Consider the following 21,063-nt stretch of genomic DNA (forward strand, 5'->3'; position numbering starts at 1 on the left):
TTTAAAAAGCAGACTGTTATATAGGATCTGACACTTTCAGCTGGCAAAGGCTTTTCAGACCTAAACCAGGCTGCCCTTGAGAAATGGAATGATTTTCCCCTTAATCACTCATCACTGAAAAAAAGAAAAAAAAGTTAGAAATAGGAAACATTTCCCAGCAGGTACTTAGCTTTCAAAAAATATTTGGAACTAGACTGAGCAACAATACCTTTCCTGTTGAAATACAGTGCTGGAGAGATGATGAATGGCACAGTTTACCATCCATTGCAATGAGAACTACAGCCTCTTTTGTTTGCTTTTTTACAAATTAATGGGGCAGTATGAAGGGTACAGTGACTGTTCAGAATGAATGCTAGAACACATTAGAGATAGACCGGGGCAGTAAAAGAAGCAGGTTATGTTGAAGGACAGCTAGCAGTACAAGGGCCATATAGTGAGACTGCCAGACTGAAGGGACTGATAAGTTTAAGGTTCTTAAAACGGCAGGCATTTCTATACTGAACAGATCTACTCATGATGTTTCCTTTACAGAACTGGTACAACTACAGGCTGAACATACTGTTACGCAGCAGATACGTTTACATCACAGTACCATATAGTTATAATGTTGCTGTTCTTACCGAGTACACACACTGGATTGTATTAATTAAATTCAAAAGTGCAGAAACATAATTAAATAACATTTTATTTTTAACATAACAGCAAACAGAACACACACTATAAATAAACCATGTAAAACCCCCCCCCCCTAAAATACAGAGAACTGGCAATGACGCTGCATACTAATTAAAACATGACAAATTAAATTTGTAATTATAAAAGTATTAATTGCAATTTTTAGGAACATCACCTGCAAATGCTGTAATTTTTAACAGATTACTATATATTCCAGGAAAACAGATTAACATATTCTTCAAAAGGTAAAAGAAAAGACACCATTTGTTTTACTAACCAGTCTCATTAATTAATTACAAAAAAAAACTGCATCAACACTCAAACATTTTACTTTATGCTTAAAAAGTGAAGGTGAAGTCTTCCTTTATCATCAAAAGTAAAAGACAAAGCTATTTTTGTGTGCGTCACTTTTGTTCATAAAAATCCACATTTTTTTTTAATTCCTTACCTTTTCAAACCATCACTATGCAGGTAACCCCTTTTTCATTAATTCTAAGAAATGAAACTGGTGGTAGTATGTATTTGCACCAAATTTTTTTCTGTTTCACGTCCACGACTTGCCCACAGTACAGTCTGAACCCCCAACCACACACAAAAGCATACAATTGTCCACTCCACTTTATACGCTAGCTACACAAGAGTGCTGGAAAGCTGTGGCTAAACACAAAAAATTATTTTAAAATGAAAGTTCCTCTGCACTGCAGTGTCGCCATGGGAAATAGATTTTTTTCCCATCTTTTAACAAAATCAGAAATAAAATGCCTTTACCAACCTTTAAAAAAATTTCAAGAGACAATTGCTAATGGAGGAGATAGAGTGCATTAAGAACTATAGTGAAACTGTAATGTCATTACACCCCACATTCGTTAAGCACAGAGGAAACAAAACAGTAGAGTCCATTTTACCTGGAATCTGGGTACTTGGTAAGTGTTGCCAGGCTGCTTGTGTACATGTGTCCTCCCACATCGATGTGGACTGGTGCATTTGACTTAGTGAGTTGCGCTGGGGTGGGGATGCCTTGGTTGTTCAATGGGGATGCTGGAGATCTGGTAATAAGGGGTCGTGACATATTGGAACGGTTATCCTGTAATAAGGAGGAGATAATCAAGGTTCACTTCCCAAAAGCAGAAAAGTAAAAAGACTGTCTCCTCTAACTTTCATATCCATTTACACACCAACGCCAAAGCAACCTCAACGTATGGAAACATTGCTGTTAGCATAGATCAAGAAAAAATAAACTGTCAATAACCAGTTGTTAGAGACCACAAACTTGTTTCTTCTCATCTTTACATCCAGTATTATTTATTTTGCAGCCTCATATTTATAACATAGTTGTGCTAAAGTAAAATACATACACTTTGATTAAATTATTAGTGCACTTATATCCGGCAATATTCGCTCTCTGTATATGCTCCTGGTTTACCATTTTCAAAGATAATGGTTTGTTGCATGTAACTCTACTAGAAAGTACTCTAAAGTTGCCCTATACAAAACTAAAACAAAATTGTTAGAGCTGTCATTCCTAGTTAAATAGTTAAAATGAACAAACAACAGCATTTATCCAGTATTAGTTATTTTCAGACAGGACAGTTGAATGCATCTCAGAACAAATTATGTTTTCAGGCACTTATACCCTTTGTGCAACTCACAGCACAAACAAAAAACATAAGCTGTATGATCTGTTTCCTTCTATTCAGACCTTGTGCTAATTTAATAACAGTATCCATAAATGGACTCTAGACTACACAATGTACTTCAGATGTGGTCTAACCAATGTTCTATGTAATGGCTCAGTCATCTCTGTCTTAGTCATCCTCTTCAAAATACATACCCACATTTTGTCTGACTTTACTACTATGCTCTCCTACTTTTGATGTTTTAAAGCCCCTAAAACTAACACACCCAAATCTTCCTCCATTGACAGTATCTATAATCTTAATCTTGACTCATTCCAACTCATAGTCATTACAATGGTTAGTGTGTGTAAGGTACTGTAATTTACATTCAACACCTTTGACTCCCAGTTGCCATATCTCTCCAAGTTCCTCCTTCACAATTAATCCTTCATCACACTCTTTACCCAACACAGACCCATCAACCTCTGAGTACTATACAGACATACAAAGATGGCTCATGAACTGAAATCCAAGGATCCCCACTAACTGTGTCTTTATCCCTAGACATAACAGCCTCATCAAAAACCTCTGTTTTCCTTTTTAATGCTATTTTTGCATCAACCTTACCAGTCTATGACTCACATTAATAAGACCATTATCCTCAAGAAACACGGTGCAGCTTTCCTGAAAAATCTTTTCTATAAACTTTGCTACAACAGGAGTCATATTAATGAGCCTAAAACTACCCAAGCTACTACAGTCATCACACTTAAAGGTATCAGCTGAACTTTTCCAATCTAAAGGTACAAGTTTTTGGGTACAACGTCCTCATCAATTAATCTACTGAAAGGAGTGACAAGAAATCTGCCAACCCCTCAGTCTGGTGATTATGAACTCTAGGCAGCAGACCATCCACAGCCTTGTACCTTATATCCCTTTAAAGCTCAGAGTTCTTCCACCACACTCATGTCAAACTTCCCATCATTCCAACCCTCACAGTTTATACAAACTTGCTCTCCAAGACAGGTACCCTCTTTCCCATCTGCCTTTCTAAACCCAAATTAAATAACTCACCGAGACCCTCTGCTTATTCCTGATTCCATGCTATACTTGCCCTCCCTCTGCCCTCACCTAAAACACCTTGCACCTTCCTCCTTTTGGCCAGCATCTAAAGAATTTCTAGCCTTCAAAATCCCCATTGCCAAATCTTTCTCCAACTTCATCTTAATATTCCTCATCTTTTTCACCTTGTCTGCTTACCTAGCTTTTCATAGTCCTCTTTACCAGATCTCGGTTTACACATCTTTCTTTCTGTATAACCTTCTTTTTTCTTTCAAGAATTTTGCTAGATGTTTTTCCAAAAAGGCTGCACACTGATTAACAGCTTAACTTTAGCTCTCTCATTGTGAAAAAAGACTGAAAGGCAAGGGCGAGGAACTCTGTCAATTTAAGTAAATTCAGTTACTATCTAGTAAGTACACTGCCTTGATGCCAGTAAAAAAGAAATTAATACATCCTGAAAGAAAATAAACTAGCAAAGGTGAAAACATTGACTGAGAAGAATCCGGCAGCTGTTCAGCAAAAACAGCTCAAGCTCCAGCTTTGGTGCAAGACATGGCTTCCAGTAATCTAGAGGAAAAATTGGTCAAATGTGTTCAGAGTTGATTAAAATAAATGAAACACTGAAGCAATACATCAACTCTAATAACAAAAGGCTGCAAAACATTGGAAGAAGCTTTAAACAGATATTCAAATGAGCTGAAAAAAATGCAAAAATCATAGGTTGAAACCATGCTTAAAAAAATGGCAGAATTAGACTACAAGTGCATGTAGGGAAAATCTGAGATTTCCAGCTGTAGCAGAGAAACTTGAATGAAGAGACAATATTAATTTTATGAACACCTAAATAAGCAACTGAACTGGTATTCCATAGTAGGAACTATTAAATGAAAGGGCGCTCTGTGTCTATGCTTCTAACCCGGCCATGAGAAAAGCAGTCAACACCTGTATTAGTAAAGATGAAAAACTACCTGCAGAAAGAGTTGATTCTCACAAAACTATGGCAAAAGGGCAAAGTATTAAAATTAGGAGATAGAGTGGAAAATGATTATTCACTGTACACCAGGCGAAGAAAAACAGATTTATTCCAGCAATCAGGGAATGTCAAGAGGCAAGTGTGAGATTCAAACTGCTGTAGCCAGCTGTCTTCAAAATATTTTTTTCCTGGAGGATCAAAGTAATTTTTTGATGCACAGCAGACTAAAAGAGGAGATACAAAGGTCTGTTCCAACAAAAAGTGAGCCATCAAGCAGAAGGGGTCTTTTCATTATTCTGATAAGAGACTTTTCCACTGTTCTAAGGAAAATGCTTGAGAGACAGAAAAGGCACAGGAGTTGACTAAAAGAATCGTGAGTACCTCTTAACTGAACCAAAACCTGGAGGAGTTATTAGAGATGAAAAAGAAGACAACCAACAACATGGAAATCAGTGAATAAATGCGAGACTGCAAAGCATCAATCATATTTATGAGATATGGCTGTATAAGAAATAGTGGACAGAATGGACTTTTGTTGACTCTGTTAAACTTGTGGGGAACTGAAAGGAATTTGCCTCACTTTAAGTCATTAATGTCTGGAAGGACACTGAGGGGAGGGAAAGAGGAAGGAAAAAAGTAATTGCAGATAAAACAAGTTTTGTTCTTAACAGTATTTATGTGAAAAATTTCAAGATATAAATTTCCTGTTTTATAATAAAGTATTTTTAATTGTTCCTGCATGTGAAAAATATACTAAAGAAAACAGATGCCTTTTTTCTCCTTTTAAGTGTTAAGAAACGGAGGCATTACAATACAAAAAGAGAAAAAAAGTCTAGATAAAAACATGTTTAAGTTAATAGGCTGTAATCTTGAGTTGTTCATGTGGGGGCTGGGGTGTAAAAGTACACAGATGATAATATATGTAGAGCTGAAAGTTTTCTCACTCTTGCATAGGTAAATGTCTGGATTAAGACCATTGGCTTAATCTAAAAGCATGTTTTAAGTGGAAACAACAATGAACAAAATAAAGTTTTCCTTTAGCAATAAATGTTTCAGCATGCCTTTAGAAGCCTACAGCTGTGGACTACACTTTTTTCTCTTTTGTTTCCATGGAGACAAGCTGATTAAAGGGCAATAAAATGCCAAAACACTGACTTCCTGAAGGCTAAAAGTTAATGTTTTCTGAAAGCATGCAAGCTATTTTCGCATCTGGGAAGAGAATAAAGATTAAAAAGAAAAGACACCAAACAGTGTAAGCAGAAAGCAGAAGCAGTAACATATCTTTTCACAGACAAACTCAATTTATTTTAATTGAGGACTGTGGTTGCAGTTGCCCATTTCAATTGTTCACATTAAGAGTGCTAAACTTCATTATCTGAAGATGCACATAGTTGTGCATGTTTTTATTAAATTAACAGGTTCAGGAGAGTGTTTATTTTTTGTTTGAGAGTTTTCATTAAAACAAAAAATCTTGTAAAACTGACACAGGTTCAAATGGATACAACAAAAAACAAAACAAAAAAAATGTATAAAAGATCAACCTGCCAAACATTAGTGGGAGCATGTATCACAAAAGCTGGAAACAAACAGTTTAGAAAAGCTGTTATATGTAACAGGTGGAAGTAATGACTTACCATAATGACAACACTTACCATATTACCTGGGAATCTGAATGGTCTCAGATATAGACAAAAAGGAAAGAACATCAAATTATATTACAAAATGCATACTGCAAATAACAATGCTACAGGATACACATTTGGAAAGAAATGAGCATGTAAATTTGATAAAGAAAGGATTTCAGAATGGATACTCAGCAGAATATCAGGCTCAAAGAAAATGAGGAATACTTACATTAATTGCTAAAGGAACTCAGTGATAGAAGCACAAAAAAAATTATAATGGCAGATCTGTGGTAGTAAGGAGCTACTGGCAAGGGATGAGGATTATGCTGGCATGTATTTTTATTCCACCTACAATTGCTGTTAGGGAGCTTAAAAACATTTTGGGAGAAATGATTAGCTTTCAGCAGGGAATATTACTTAAAGTTGGGGACTAAAAAATGTGATTTGCAACAATGAGGATGTATTTTGGGGGGGAGCTTAGAAGGGAAAATACAACACACTAGGGTGGATTTCTGAAGAAATTTATGAAAATACTTGGTATGGAAGATGTGAATTCAGTATGGAAGATGTGAATTCAGTAGTAAGAAAGTGGAAAGAATTTACATGTTATTCCCCAAGGTACAATAACTGGGCTGGAATAAAAAAAATTATATTTCACAGGAAACTGCTCATTTTGAGAACTTTTGACATACATCCAAAAACTATTTCAGATCATGCGCCAATAATTACCAAGATAAAAATTCAGGGTCATGAAGAAAAGATGAGACAATGGTGCTTTCCCACCTACCAAAAGAGAGGAATGGGTAGTGGAAATTATTTGGGAGTTATTATGGAAGACAAAGTACACCTGGAAGTTATAGCTAGTGAGTATGATAAAATGAAAGTGGAGTTTTAAAATAGGGTAGAAAAAGGAAAAGAGATGTAGTTAAGAAGTAACAAGAATTATTTAAAAGGACTGACAAATGTTAAAGTATTACAGAATAAGGAGACTCTCACAGACCAAAAAGAGGCACAACTGCAGAGTGTAAACGAGAAAATAAGAAAGTACATGGATAAGATGCATGAGTTAGAAAATCTGATGTTAAACAACTTTTATTTCATAATAAATCCAGAGCATAAAAGGTTCTGCCACAATGAACTGGGCAACAGAAAGCAGAACGGGTTGCTGCCAAACGTAGGGAGCCTAAAACAAGAAAAAAAAATAAAAATAACAAGAAATCCGGTACTGGTATTACAGATATTTTGTATTATAAAACAGAGAAGTGGGGATATAAAGAAAAAGCACAAACAGAAATATTTATAAAAGATTTAATATGCTAGGGTTAGAGGTAGAGGAGGCTCAACAATTAACAGTTAAGATAAGAAGAGGTAAGATAAAAATGGTGATGTATAACCAATCTGCAGGAAAGTCTCCAGGAATAGAGGACATTCCTGTAGAAGTTTGGAAGCTAGCAAGGAAGAAAGTGATAAAAAACTGGAAAGTTTCATTTAACAGCATTTTAGGAGGGGAAGCACCAACATCCTGGAAAAAGATGTGCTGTAATAAATAAAAACATTAAACATCCATCAGATCCAGCTTCACACAGGCCCATTTCAATTTCAAACCATAACTATAATGTGCATGTCTATAATTGCTAAAAGAATGGCAAAGGTGTTACCAAAACTGACAGATATGGATCAATGTGGCTTCTTCAGGTGGATGGCAAATGTTGGAGGTATAACAGGCAAAAAGAGGTACCTGGGAGCACGTTCTTGCAGTATAATGAGCTGGCAGACTAAAAATTCCCTACAGAGTACTCTGTCAGGAACACTGCATGAGCAAATGAGTGCAACTAAGGAAATTATATATTTTTAGCAGGATTACAGGGATCTTTAGAAAAGTGTATGAGTAAATTACATAGAAAAACATGGAAGTTGTGGGAACAATATATGCAGAAAAATGTTTTGGAGGAGGAATGAGGTTTAAGAGAAGACAGGAACTGAACAATCTATGTAATGTTAGTGTGAATATACTATATAGAACAATACATGTGATGTATTATGTTAGTAAATGTGAAATTGTTAATATGGTTTGATTACTTTTACATAAATATAAGTTTGCCTAGGTCACAAGTGATAATTCAATATGGGTATTAAAAAAAAAAGGAAAAAAAATTGTAACATTCCCATTCAACCACACAAATCTCTACCTCTTCTCTTTCTGTTTGCTTCCAAGACCTTCTTGCATACTACTAGACACACTATTTTAATAATTTCTCACTGCTCCTGAACCCCTTAATCTCCCCCAATCACTAACTTGTCATCTAATAACCTCCCAATTTTCACATAACTCCCAAGGATATTTCACACAAAGTTAAATGTACATGTATAAGCTTTTCTTCTAATATTGTATCAAACAACACTATCAATATTCCTAAATACCAGCTCCAGTTTCACTTTGCAGCACTTCATCTGTGCCAACTGACGCAAGATTTAACTATCACTTCCTTTCTAGGTGTCAATTCAATCTACTGGATGAAAATGTCAACTGATATACTTTAACAATCTTATTTCCCCTCCCAGCTCCCAGCTCTTTACTTAGAGACATTTCAGTTCTGTGGCAGATTACCCCCACCCCGTGTTACTCATTTTTCAAACTCTTTTAACTCTATCCATTACACAGCAAAAGCAAACATCATCTTTAAGACATTAGTAACTGTCTGTCTCACAGTGGGGAGGTGGAAAGGAAAATGAATATGACCTTGTGGCACAAAGACAAATCACAGTCTCATACTCAATTAGTGGGACTTGCACTGGAGCACCCAGCTGAGGAGAGGTGGAAGTGAGTGGCTCATGCCAGCTCTAGCAGTGTGTCCCCTGGCAGTCAGACATATACTAGGCTTAAGGCCAAGGAGCACAGGAAGCACCACGTCCTACCAATGTGTGTTACCACTCTAGTTAGACTAAAGTATGGGAAAACATACATCCACATTTATCCTCCCTTGTACAACACACTGGCTGTGCTGCCCATCACCAGAGGGAAGGGATTGACATAAAAGACATAATGCCCATCCAGTGTTAGACTCTTTTCCCTACTGCCTCATATAAACGTTTTGTGGGACGTCAAGAGCAGAAAGAGGATGTTGGCAGAGTGAAATGTTTACTTAGCAAAGGACAATAACCTGGAGAAAAGGAACAAGACAACAAAAAAGCAACCAGGCAAAGATTATTTGATGTAATCTATGACTTGTCTGTTTTTTTTATATGTGCTAGGAAAATGCAAACTCACATACACAATAATGGACTATAACGGAATGATCACTAACTGTTTAAGTACATTATTAGATCCATCATGCCATGTAACCCTTTAAAGTGGTTCTAAATATAAGACACAAAATGTTCCAAAGTATCTTGTTTGTTTTGCTGCATTTTCATCATTTTTTGGATAACCAATCATATCTTCCAGCTCTACAGGACAAGGCTGATGCATCATATAGACAGGAAAAAAAAGTTATGCACTCAAAAATGTCAAATGTAGTTCATCTGTAAACAAAAACAATTTATACTTTTAAAGCACATGTTAATAAGAATGGTGCAACTCTGCCCAGTAACTACTTTACATAAATGATCATGAATTACACGCAGTACAAATGTTTGGAGTTCCCATTAACACACTAATTTCAGGACAATTTGTCTTCTTTTTCTTTTATGGTGTCTTCTAACAATCCAGAGTAACCATAAAGAACTACAGTCTCAACTACTTAGGTTCATAAGTGCTAGGCTAGCTGCCCTTGCAGGCTGTCTTAAGCCCAGCTAATTTCCCTTTTTGTGCTCGAAATAATCTATCCCATTTGTTATATTCTGGCCATACACATCCCATGGCTGATAATGAAAATAACTGGGTTTGTGCCACATAAAACTGAAGGGGGACACATGCATGGGATAAAGCATTTAAGAGATCCCTCTGTCCATAGTCCTGGGGTAAATTCTCTGTACCCCACATGTGTATAAATCTAAGATGAACTTAAATATGGACAGGGATGTACTTTGTTTTATGTGGATGGGGAGTCTATTCCAGAGCAGTGGTTTTCTCTGTGCGATACAGCTGTTCCTCCAAACTGGTTCTTTGGTGTTGCAGAACAGGTGTAGACATAGACAAGAGTATTTCTGATGCCAACTGACTTGCTGATGTGCAGTAAATCCATCTGTAATGGGTTGGAGGATGACTTGTATGTCAGACACATGCCACCTCTTAGCAGTCTGGATACACAGTATAGTGACAGGGCTTTGAGTTGGTCCATTTAAACTGACATATGAACCCACCTATAGCTTACAGGATTAGGTCTGGCTATCTGATCAAAAATTCACTTCTTAGCTGTTTCTGGCAGTGACGTCAAGCAATTCACCTTGAAAATGAAGCTCGAGAGGTGAATTCTGACATCTATTTCAATTAAGGAAAACTAGTGGGCTATGATCTGACAGACCCAACTGCAATTCCTAGTAATGGAGCTTTAGCTGCTCCAGTGCAATACAAGTTAAAGAAAAAAATGTAAAGAGGGGCAGGAGAAAGTTTATCTTATTTTATTGTTTTCTTACAGCTTTTGAAACTGTAATTCATTTAACACTGGCAAACAGAGAATGGCTGTAAGTGACACTGCTACATTTTTGTTTTGATGTGGCAGTGTGAAGCATACAATTTCCGACTATGTTGTTGTTTTTCTTTTGGCTTTTCCCGGTTAGGGGTCGCCACAGCAGAACTCCAGTCCGCTAATAACTGGCAGTAGATTTTTACAGTGCAGAGGTGCCAGCTCGATGCCCAACCTTCAACGAAGGCACGCCCATTCACACATGTCTTTTGAATGCTACTCGACCGCGTGGAGGACATGCAGACTCCACACAGAAGGTGCTCCAGCCGAGAATCGAACGGGAGAACCTCTTGCTGTGAGGTGACAATGCTACCGCTGCACCACCGCGGCTTATATAATTTCCGACTATATACTTGTTATATTTACTTCAGTAAGAGACAAGACCATAACATCTTCAAAGGGGACATAATAAAATTTATCAACTCCTCTGACATCACAAAAGTGCATAACATTATATTTCAGAATATGTTTAAGCTAAATTGCACACCCCAAGTCTGCAAGGTTAGTCTTCACTTGTTTCTGAAGCACAGTCAGAATGCTCCAGCTATTACATAGTTCTTATCACAGTTCATAGACTTCTAAATTCAGTTAGCCATTTGAAATAGAATGGACAACAAAAGGTGCTTCTGCCAGCCACTTCTGGAGCTCATCAATGTACACTGACACACACATGCAATACTGGCATCCGTCTTGGTTCACAGTGTCAGTTCCAGACTACTTAACTCTTGCTTAACACACGACAAGATGAGACTAATCCTATCCGCTGGGCAGCACAGAGACTCTTGCTACCCTTAGTTTTTTAAAGCTAACATCTAAATCCCTAGAAAACCCTAACCCATTTTATGAACTGTACTGTTTGGTTATACAGTAGAATTCTGCAAAGAAGTTCCTGCTGCTTGACTTGACAGAGTGGCTGTCTGAGCACAGAGTGAAGTCCTTCTAAAAATAAATAAATAAATAAATGCAGCTCTTTGAAATGGACAGGCATGATAAGGCATTCTGAAAGTATACAAGAGGGCATTTCACTAAAATTTTAACTTACAATACAAATGATCCTCTAATATGTCATGATATAAATATAGAAGCAGAATTATTTTAGCTTCAGACATGCAAGCAAGTTTTGCATAATTATGGTGTGAACAATATGTGTTAAAACCACCAAAACCATGAGCTAAAAATGGAACCAGTAGAAGTGATACATTACCTAATGAACTGTTAACAGCTAAAGCAATACCAGAACTGTAGAATTCTTTATCTTTCTTCATTTTGACTGCTAAAATATACATTCACAGAAACTAATATATTGTTTTATCAGTAGATCCAGCTGCCAAAACGTTCACAGGATGTGCGCAGTTCTCAGCTTACATAAAACATAAATCTGAGCCATGGACCATCTCCTGCAGCTTTTACAGTACAAAGTAGCAGCACTTGGGATGCTGCTTTAAACAGGGTGTGTGATATGATGCCTAGAGTGACCACTGTCTGTTGACAGGATTAAACACTTGTCAATCTGGTATGCAAACCGCAATTATCCGTTATGCAGAAGCACTGAAGAGGTGCGCATTTTAATAAACATAGCAAAAACTACTATTAGTCTGACAGAAGGTGTTGACATTTGCCAGCATGTTGAATAAATCCTACAGTACTGGACTCTTGTCCTAAAACAAGAAACATTTACGACCCAGGAACCTGGATTGACAATAAACACCTAGTAAAAGGACAGACAACATACTGGACTGTCATACTACAGTGTGAGTGCAGCAGCAGATACTCTTCAATCCTGCAAAGGTTTAATTACTCATTTTCTGTTGCCAGCTTTTGGTCAGCCTTGCCTAATTTAAAAGTGAATGCAAAACAAATCTGTAACTCCTGTCCCACTTATAACATTCACACCACTGCTTCTAGAATGCAGAATTAAAACTGAGGGAAAAGTTAGTGTGCCAATGATATACCCACTCAAATAAAGATGTTCTAGGGTAAGTACAGTTGTGTACACTTACCATAAATGTAGATGCTCGAGTGTATTCACTGTTGCAGTCATCACACTTGGGTTATCCTGCCAGGGGTAGCCCTCAGTCGGCCTGAATACCAGAGGCTTAGTACTTCTGCATCAGTTGCTGCTGCTCCAGGACTGACATCAGGTTGTCAGTGGTATAAAATCAGGCAGCCGACACCATTACATCAGTTTTTCTTGCCCCAAATGTCAGGAGCTCCAAAATAGGGAGCTAGGTTATGGTGGAAAAACACCACCAGTAGAAAGTAAATACTAAATATCCCTTTAGGAGTGAGCAAGAGAGAGAGAGAGAGACAAGGGGGATGGGGGGTGGGAAACCAGGACTGCAACAGTGAATACACTTGAACATCTACATTTATGGTAAGTGTACACAACTGTACTATGTTCTTTGTGTTTCACTGTTGCAGTCATCACACTTGGGTTGATTCCCAAAGCTGAAGAAAAGGGTGGAGGCAGTGAAGAAGATTGGGGGCTGGGTAGGATGCCCTGCAAGACTGCTGTTGCAAAGCCTGCCCTGGATTTGAAAAAGATAGGCAGGTGGTAATGCTTGGTGAAGGTATGAACAGAACTCCATGTTGCAGCCTCCAGGATGTCCCTGATAGGAAACCCTCTGAGAAAAGCTGCAGAAGTGGATGTTGCCCTGGTGGAATGCGTCCTGACCCCTTAGGGGGTGGTTTCCCACGGTATTTGTAGCAGAAATGGATACAGTGTGCTCTCCATTTAGAGAGAGTTTGTTTGGATATGGCCTTGCCCTCTGCCCCTGCTGCAAAGCTGACTAGCAATTGGTCAGTCTTCCTAAAAGCTTTAGTCCTATCCAGGTAGAATCTGAGCTGTCTGTGCACATCTAAAGAATGCAGAATCCTTTCCCCCTTGTATTGTGGGTTTGGGAAAAAGGTGGGCAAATGAACTGATTGGCTGAGATCCACACTGGACACCACTTTAGGCATGAAAGTTGGGTTAGTCCTGAGGGAGACCCTGTCAGCATGAAAAATGATTAAGGGCTCTACAGCCATGAGTGCTTGTAGCTCTGAAACTCTTCCAGCTGAAGTGATGACCAGAAGCAAGGCTGTTTTCCAAGAGAGGAATTTTAACTCTGCTGAAGCTGCAGGCTCAAAAGGGGGTAGTGTGAGCTTTTCCAACACAAAGTTAAGGTTCCAAGCTGTGGTAGGGGCTTTTCTTGGTGGCCTTAAATTGTTAGCCCCTCTTAGGAACTGTTTGATGAGAGGGTGAGAAAAAAGAGGGGGCTCTGTGCTGTAATGAGCCGAGATGGCAGAGGCATGAATTTTAATAGAAGAGAAGGATAGGCCCCTGTGTAATAGGTCTGCTAGGTAATCCAGGATGTGAGGTAGGGAGGGCTGTGCTGTTTCAGCTCCTTTAGCCTGCATCCAGGTGCAATACCTTTTCCATTTGTCAGCATAGGATTTTCTAGTGCTAGGGTGTCTGGCCTCACGTATAACATCCAGGACATTTTTGCTTAGGCTGGCAACTGGAGGAGAGGTCAGGAAATACGCCAGGCTGTCAGGTTCAAGGTATGCAGTTGTGGATGCATGAATTCTCCATTCTGCTGGATCAGGAGAGTAGGGATCTGAGGTAAGTGCCAAGGTGGCAGTGGAGACAGACTGCGCAGCAGTGGCTACCAGTGCTGGCATGGTCAGTCTGGGGCAATCAAGATTGCTCTTGGTTTTTCCTCCCTTATTTTGAGTAGTACCCTTGAAAGAAGAGGTAGTGGGGGAAATGCTTAGATCGAGAGGTTTACCCATTGGAAGGATAGGGCATCCACTTTCCAGGCCTTGCTGTGAGGTTCCCTGGTGCAGAATTTGCTGAGCTGCTGATTGTTGTGGGAGGCAAAGAGGCCCACCTTCGGGGTGCCCCATTTCTGGGTTACAAGGATGAAGGTGCTGTGGTGTAGCTGCCACTCGTGTGGGTCTAGGAGGTTTTTGCTTAAGTTGTCTGCTATAGAGTTTTGGAGGCCTGGCAGGAATTGTGCTTGCAAGTGAATTTGCATGGCTGAAGCAATGCGCCAAAGGGTCATGGCTAGCCTGCAAAGGGGATAAGAGTGAGTTCCTCCCTGCTTGTTGATGTACAACATCACTGTGGTGTTGTCTGTTTTGATCAGTAGAGGCCCCGGGGATAGTACAGGTCTGAAGGCTGTCAGTGCGTGCTGAACAGCTAGCATCTCTTATTGGTTGATGTGCAGATGTATTTGATTTGGGCTCCAATGGCCCTGAATGCACCTGTCGTCCAGGTGTGCACCCCAGGCATAATCTGATGAGTCTGTGGTTAGGGTCTGGGTGGCATGGGGTTGTGAGAAGGGAAGCCCCTTGTTGTGGTTGCATGCTGCTGCCCACCAAAGAAAATCTTTCCTTAGACAGGTATCATAGGTATGATAGTTTCCAGGTCCTGACAGTGTTGACATCAAAGGCTTTTTAGGTACCACTGAAGATTCTTCATATGCAGTCTGGCATATGGAATGAGTAGAATGCAGGATGCCATGAACCCTAGAGCTTGCAGGATTTTCCTTGTGGATAACAGGGTTCTGGTGGCTAGTTGAGAGAAGTAGCCTGTCAGATAGGCTTGTTTTCTGGAGTTAGGAATGCCATCTGCGATGCTGAGTCCAGGCTTGCGCCCATGAATACAATTTGTTGAGTGGGTACTAGTTTAGATTTCTTTTCGTTTATTGTATACCCCAGGGAGGTCAGTAGGTCCTTGACAAAGGTCAGGTGCTGTAACAGCTTTTCCTGACTGTCTGCCTGAAATAGGCAGTCGTCTAGGTAGGGGTAAATTTGAATATGCCTTTGTCTGAAAAAAGCAATGGCTGGAACCAGGCAATTTGTGAAAACTCTGGGAGCAGTGGATAAGCCAAAGGGAAGCACAGATAACTCCTGCCCTGAAACGTAGGTATTTCCTGCAGGAATCCCTGATTGGGATGTGTAGACAGGCCTCTTTTAGGTCTAGCGTGGCTAACCAAGCATCCTTGGATTGCATAGGAAGAAGCTGCTGGAGGGTGAGCATTTTGAATTTTGGTATCACCAGGATATGGATAGATCGAGGATTGGGCACCAGGTGCCCTCTTTTCTGGGTACCAGGAAAAGCCTGGAATAGAAACCCTCGGCCTATCTGGTCTGCAGGAAGAGGCTGTATTGCCCTCATGGAGAGCAGGGAATGGACTTGGTTTTGGGATTCTGCCCACTGGTTTGGAGGAAGATCTGGGAACCCTTTTGGGGTTGGCAGAGTGTGGAAATAAAATTTGTATCCCTTGGTCACTATGTTGAGGACCCATCAGTCATTGTTGATAGAGGCCCAGTTTTTTGCAAGGGGGGAGAGTTTTCCTCCTAGAGGCACAAGCAGGTGGGCAGTGGTAAGGGGTGGAGGTGTAAAGTCATTGTGAGTTCTTTCCACAGGGGGGTGGGCTTAGCACTCCCTGTTTTTGAAGGGGAGGAACTCCATTGCTTAGATCTCTGCATTCCCTGGGGCTGTGGTCTGGGGGGTCTGCTACCCCTAGGTCTTGTCTGAGCTGGCCTTGAGGGGGCCGGAAAGGACCAGTGCTTGGAGGAGCAATGCCTACTGAACCTCGGAGGCTGGACCTGTAAGAAGTCTTTGTCTGCATAGATTTAGCTTTTTCTTCCATCTTTTTTAAGACCTCTTCTGCCTTGGTGCCAAACAAATTGTCTTTGTGCAATGGTGCGTCCAATGGTTTTGATTTGACATGCTCTGGCAAGGGCTGTTCCTTAAGCCAAGCATGCCTTCTAAGTACAGAACCTGTGACTGCTGTCTTGTAAGATGCTTCTAGGGCATCAAAGCCACATTGCAAGGTGTGTTTAGTAACTTGGCTTGCAGAATCCATAAGCTTCTGTAAATCTTTATTTTCTGCACAAGGCAGAAAGATAGATATTTTCTGTTTAAAAGAGTTCCATTGTATGTTGCTGGTATTTCAGCATGTGGAACTGACAATTTAGTGCTCTAATGGCAAGAGTTGCAGAGGTGTATAGTTTTTTACCCCATCAGTCTAAATCCTGGGAATCCATGTCCAAAGGGGTGGGATTCTTAGCTGTGGTTGCTTTTATTCCTTTAGGTCCTTGGGAGATGACCTCTGGGTCAGCAGTAGGATTTTTGATCTTCATATTCAGAAACTTCAGAGTCATCGGACTCCTGTTCAGATAAAACTGCTGGGAACAAGTCTCTTTTTCTTTTGGAAGAGGTAGGCTGGCTTCCCCTAATAAGCATAAGGTCTTCTGCCATTTTAAGCATTTGAGATTGAGGCATGGAAGCAGGTGCTTGAGCTTGGGTCATCGCTTTTTTAGGCGTGGTTTCTACCCTGGGCCTTAGAAACTCGGTAGTTTTAGAAAGAACTGAAGACGCGAAAGAAGTTGTCAGTTTGTGTCGAGTATCGGTAGTGCGAAGAACTTCCTCAGAAGCTGGTGCCTGCTCAGTGGCTCCGGACCCATCCAAGGTAGAGACATCTGCAGGATCCTTAGCCAAAGAAGAGTCTTGTGGCATACCGGACTCCGAATGGGTCTCGGTAGTGGCCTGCGAATCCACAGAAGCGGGCATCAGTGGTTGCAAAAGTGCCTCACTGAGGACCGGCGAACTGGCGACTAGCTTAATGGATGCGTTGTCAGCAGTTTTGGGCCAGTGCGGTCTGTCTCTGTCTTTACCCTTACTTTTTGTCAGAAGATCGGTAGTCAGATGGCTTACCGAAGCCATTTCAGAATACGGAGATCAAGATCGAAAATATTTAGCTACAATAAGGGCCTGACGACTTATAGTTCTGGCGTTGAACAAAGCACAAAACTGACACCGAGGAACTTCGTGGTCTGGGCCTAAACAGGTGACACAGTAAGAATGGAAATCTCGGTGTGGTATTTGCTTTCCACATCCGAGACAATTGTTAACTTTTTCTGACATCGGTTAGAGCAAGAAAAACGTATCCCCAATGGGGTACTTAGCTTTAGAAAACTTCAGCTTCAATTCGGAAATGAAAACTCAGGTAGTGGCCAACTGGCACTCATGCGAACTGCTTCTGCTTCGGGCTCCTGGGCAAGAAAGACTAATGTAATGGCATCGGCTGCCTGATTTTATACCACTGACAACCTGATGTCAGTCCTGGAGTGACAGCAACCGATGCAGAAATACTAAGCCTCTGGTATTAGGGCCGATTGAGGGCTACCCCTGGCAGGATAACCCAAGTGTGAGGACTGTAACAGTGAAACACGAAGAACATCTGGTCTGTCATTAGCTCAGTGAAGCTCTGTGGCTGAAGCTGCATAAGGTGACAAAACATACATATTAGTACAAATACACCAAACTCAATAACTCATTCTACGATACACATACAATAAAAGCTAGGTTGTGGCTATAGTGATACTTTTATAAATTCACAACACACAATGGTAATCCCTCTGATTATATACAAATTTACTGGAAGTTGGCAAGACAATCTTGGCAGCAACTTACTTCTTATTCTTCATATATTTAAGGGCCACTTTTGGCATAATTGTATGTCAGAAATACCATGGCAAACCTAAATACTGAGAATACCCACAAGTTCTGCCTCCTGTGGTCAATCAAGTATTCCAAATACTGTAAACTCTAATACAGGACTTGCTGTTTATCACTAGCAAAATATAACTACTTTGGGAAGTCATCAGCCAGACTGAAGAGGATTCCACTGAATTATCTGAATGATACAACCAACTGGGTTGTTCAGACTTAACTTGGCATGCAAGTACAGCATTTGTTTTCTTAGCATAGGTCTTTTAACTTGTTCTTCCCTAATGGGTACTGCTCCATCTGGTAACTAAGGGACACAGTGTTAGTATAGATAAGGTAGTGTCTCTGAATGACTTGGAAATTAAACATATTGTTTCCAATACAGTGATAATCAAAAGAGCTTCTTCAATATCTGATTTTTGTATACAAGCCATACTTAGTCCCTAGGTCACCGTTACATTAACTGACTGTCACTGAATGAGAAAAAAAAAATCACATTTCTTCAAATCATTTACAATTAAAATGTCAAAAGCAATGCAATACAACTTATTTAACATGGATTTATTGGACTCCAGTAAATAAAACGGTGGTGCTGCAGATAGATAGAGCAGTACGAATTATTCCATAAATTGTGCGCAGAACACTTTCTTAGTACACATTAGAAGGTGGGGGGGGGCACAGTTATGCAGCTCTAAGTGGCCACAGTACTTGCTATAATTGGATGGAACTTTCCGTATTACAGGTAACCATTTACTGTGTACGCAACTGATAATTTTTCTCCTGCAGTATTTTCCATGACAAGCACTAAAGCAGTCATTATGTGCATTCAAGACTTAAGTCAACAATTAGAATGGACATAAACAATGCAGCACATGCCATTCACGGGGTGTTGAAAGAGCCAACATAACACAGTCAATGATGTACAGTGGACAGGCACCAGTCTTTTTTTTCCTTTTTATTTGCTAGCTCTAACCCAAAAAAATAATTTCTGTATGTACTCTGCCATGTTATATATTCTACATTTTGATTCCTGACTATTCTGCTGAGGCAGAGGTAACTTGCTTCAGTTTCACTTTACAGCTCATCTGTTTTCAGGTATATCCAGGGCGGTTTGCCATTTTGTGGTCGCTTCCCCTACACAAGGGGTGCATTGTAAATTAACAGAATGGAACTGCAGAATCTGCATTACTCAGCATGGCACTGCCTTATTTTGGTATTCCAAGGACCAAGCTGTGGAAATGGTGTATACAGATTGTGTTGGTTCCACTGCATGTACAGGGTACATTCACTCACTCAGCTATCACAGGTACAACTTTCTTTGCAGTATGAGTAGCCATAAACAACCAACACATCTCACCTATCTGATCGATCCCTACTACATTTTGTTGTGTAGGTCTAATTTAAGGAGGGCAAAACAAAATGTTGACAAATACGAATATGTGTAGGATAAATCTGGGGAACTCAGACTGGACAGTGAAAGAAAAGGAAGGGAAATGTCACTGCAGGAATAAAGAAACTCTCATGCTGCTGAGATGCTAAAAGCTTATAGAGCGTCTACACTTTCAGCAATAAAAAAGGCCAGAGAAATCACATATTAGTGCAATAAGAAATACAAGAGAGTTTTTTTACTGAGGGAAAGAGATTAAATAAACTGAAATGGATACATACACGATGCATTTTAAAATTTCACATTACAGAAGACTTGCTAAACAAAATACTGTCATTGGTGGTGTAACATGTTATGTGCAAGTAAACAATTTACCTAACAAGCAGCGCTCTTAAAACAAACCGCTTTATGTGAACTGCGCCACTTTTCACACCCTAAAAACATGCTGCCTTTCTGGCTGCTCACAATTGTTAATATATATTACATTTACCCTTGTCCTCAATGCCCAAGTTGTGGCTGAAACAGGTCTGAGGACACTTTACTTACTGGACTAAATACATTAATAAAAACATGTAAAATAAGTAAGAAAAAAACACACAGTGCCTAAGTAAAATGTTGTTGTTGTCTTTCAGCTTTTCCCGGTTAGGGGTCGTCACAGCGGAACTCCGGTCCACTAATGATTGGCAGTAGATTTTCACGAACGGCGAGGTGCTAGCTCGACGTTCAACCTTCAACGAAGGCACACCCATTTACGCATGTATTTTGAATGCCCACCCAACCGCGGGGAGGACATGCAGGCTCCACACAGAAGGCAGTCCCTGCACTCCAGCCAAGAATCGAACGGGAGAACCTCTTGCTGTGAGGCAACAACGCTACCGCTGCACCACCGCGGAAGTACACATAGTGCCTAAGTGAAATAATAAGTGTAAATTCAGAAGCTAATAAGCTGTAGCCCCTGTATGTCTCTAAGAGGCGATGTACATGGCTCCCAGAATGCTCTCATCAAGGGAGGCTTGTGATATTTTTTGTTAGGGGTCTTTCTGTCTCGCTCCTATATACATCTGCTGTGGAATTTACTTCCTTTTTTTTGACTGAAATTATACACAAACCATTACGTTTGTCGACTGTTTCATTCACCGAAGCTGTGATTCATTTGTGAAGACACCATGTAGTGAGGTAAAGGTGCATATAGTTCTTTCTTGTGTTTTGCAATCTCTGGCTTTGTATACCTAACTATGTAGAGGTGTGTGGATTGTACTTTATTTCTGTATTAATGTGCTTCTGATGTACTTGAATTTGATGCACTGAGACATGTATATTACACACCCACAAACACACAGCTATATATGTGCACATACACTGCAGACATATCTATCTGATGTGCGTGTGAGCGCGCGCACACACACACACACACACACACACACACACACACACACACACACACACACACACACTTTATTCAACATATGCCTGTATAAAGTACAGGTTCTTGTCATACTTTAAACTTGAGATTTTATTTCTGTAGACATAACTATTAACTGTATATTTAACTTCCACGCGAGACATTTGTCATGTCAGTTAACTGTTTTCTATTTC

General features: G+C 40.0%; 1 protein-coding gene across 5 annotated transcripts in view; it reads right to left on the reverse strand.

Moving 5' to 3' along the window:
- The window catches only part of KCTD1 (potassium channel tetramerization domain containing 1), a 643,332-nt gene that overhangs the window by 116,877 nt on the left and 505,392 nt on the right, over nucleotides 1-21,063 (reverse strand). For all 5 annotated transcript variants that reach the window (XM_044065435.1, XM_044065436.1, XM_044065437.1 and 2 more), the window contains one exon: nucleotides 1,581-1,759. In XM_044065435.1, coding sequence (XP_043921370.1) covers nucleotides 1,581-1,759 — 179 coding nt within the window. The remainder of the gene's footprint in view (nucleotides 1-1,580; nucleotides 1,760-21,063) is intronic.

The sequence above is a fragment of the Protopterus annectens genome, chromosome 3.part0 (assembly GCF_019279795.1).
Source record: "Protopterus annectens isolate FY-2018-M chromosome 3.part0, PAN1.0, whole genome shotgun sequence".
Lineage (NCBI taxonomy): Eukaryota > Metazoa > Chordata > Ceratodontiformes > Protopteridae > Protopterus > Protopterus annectens.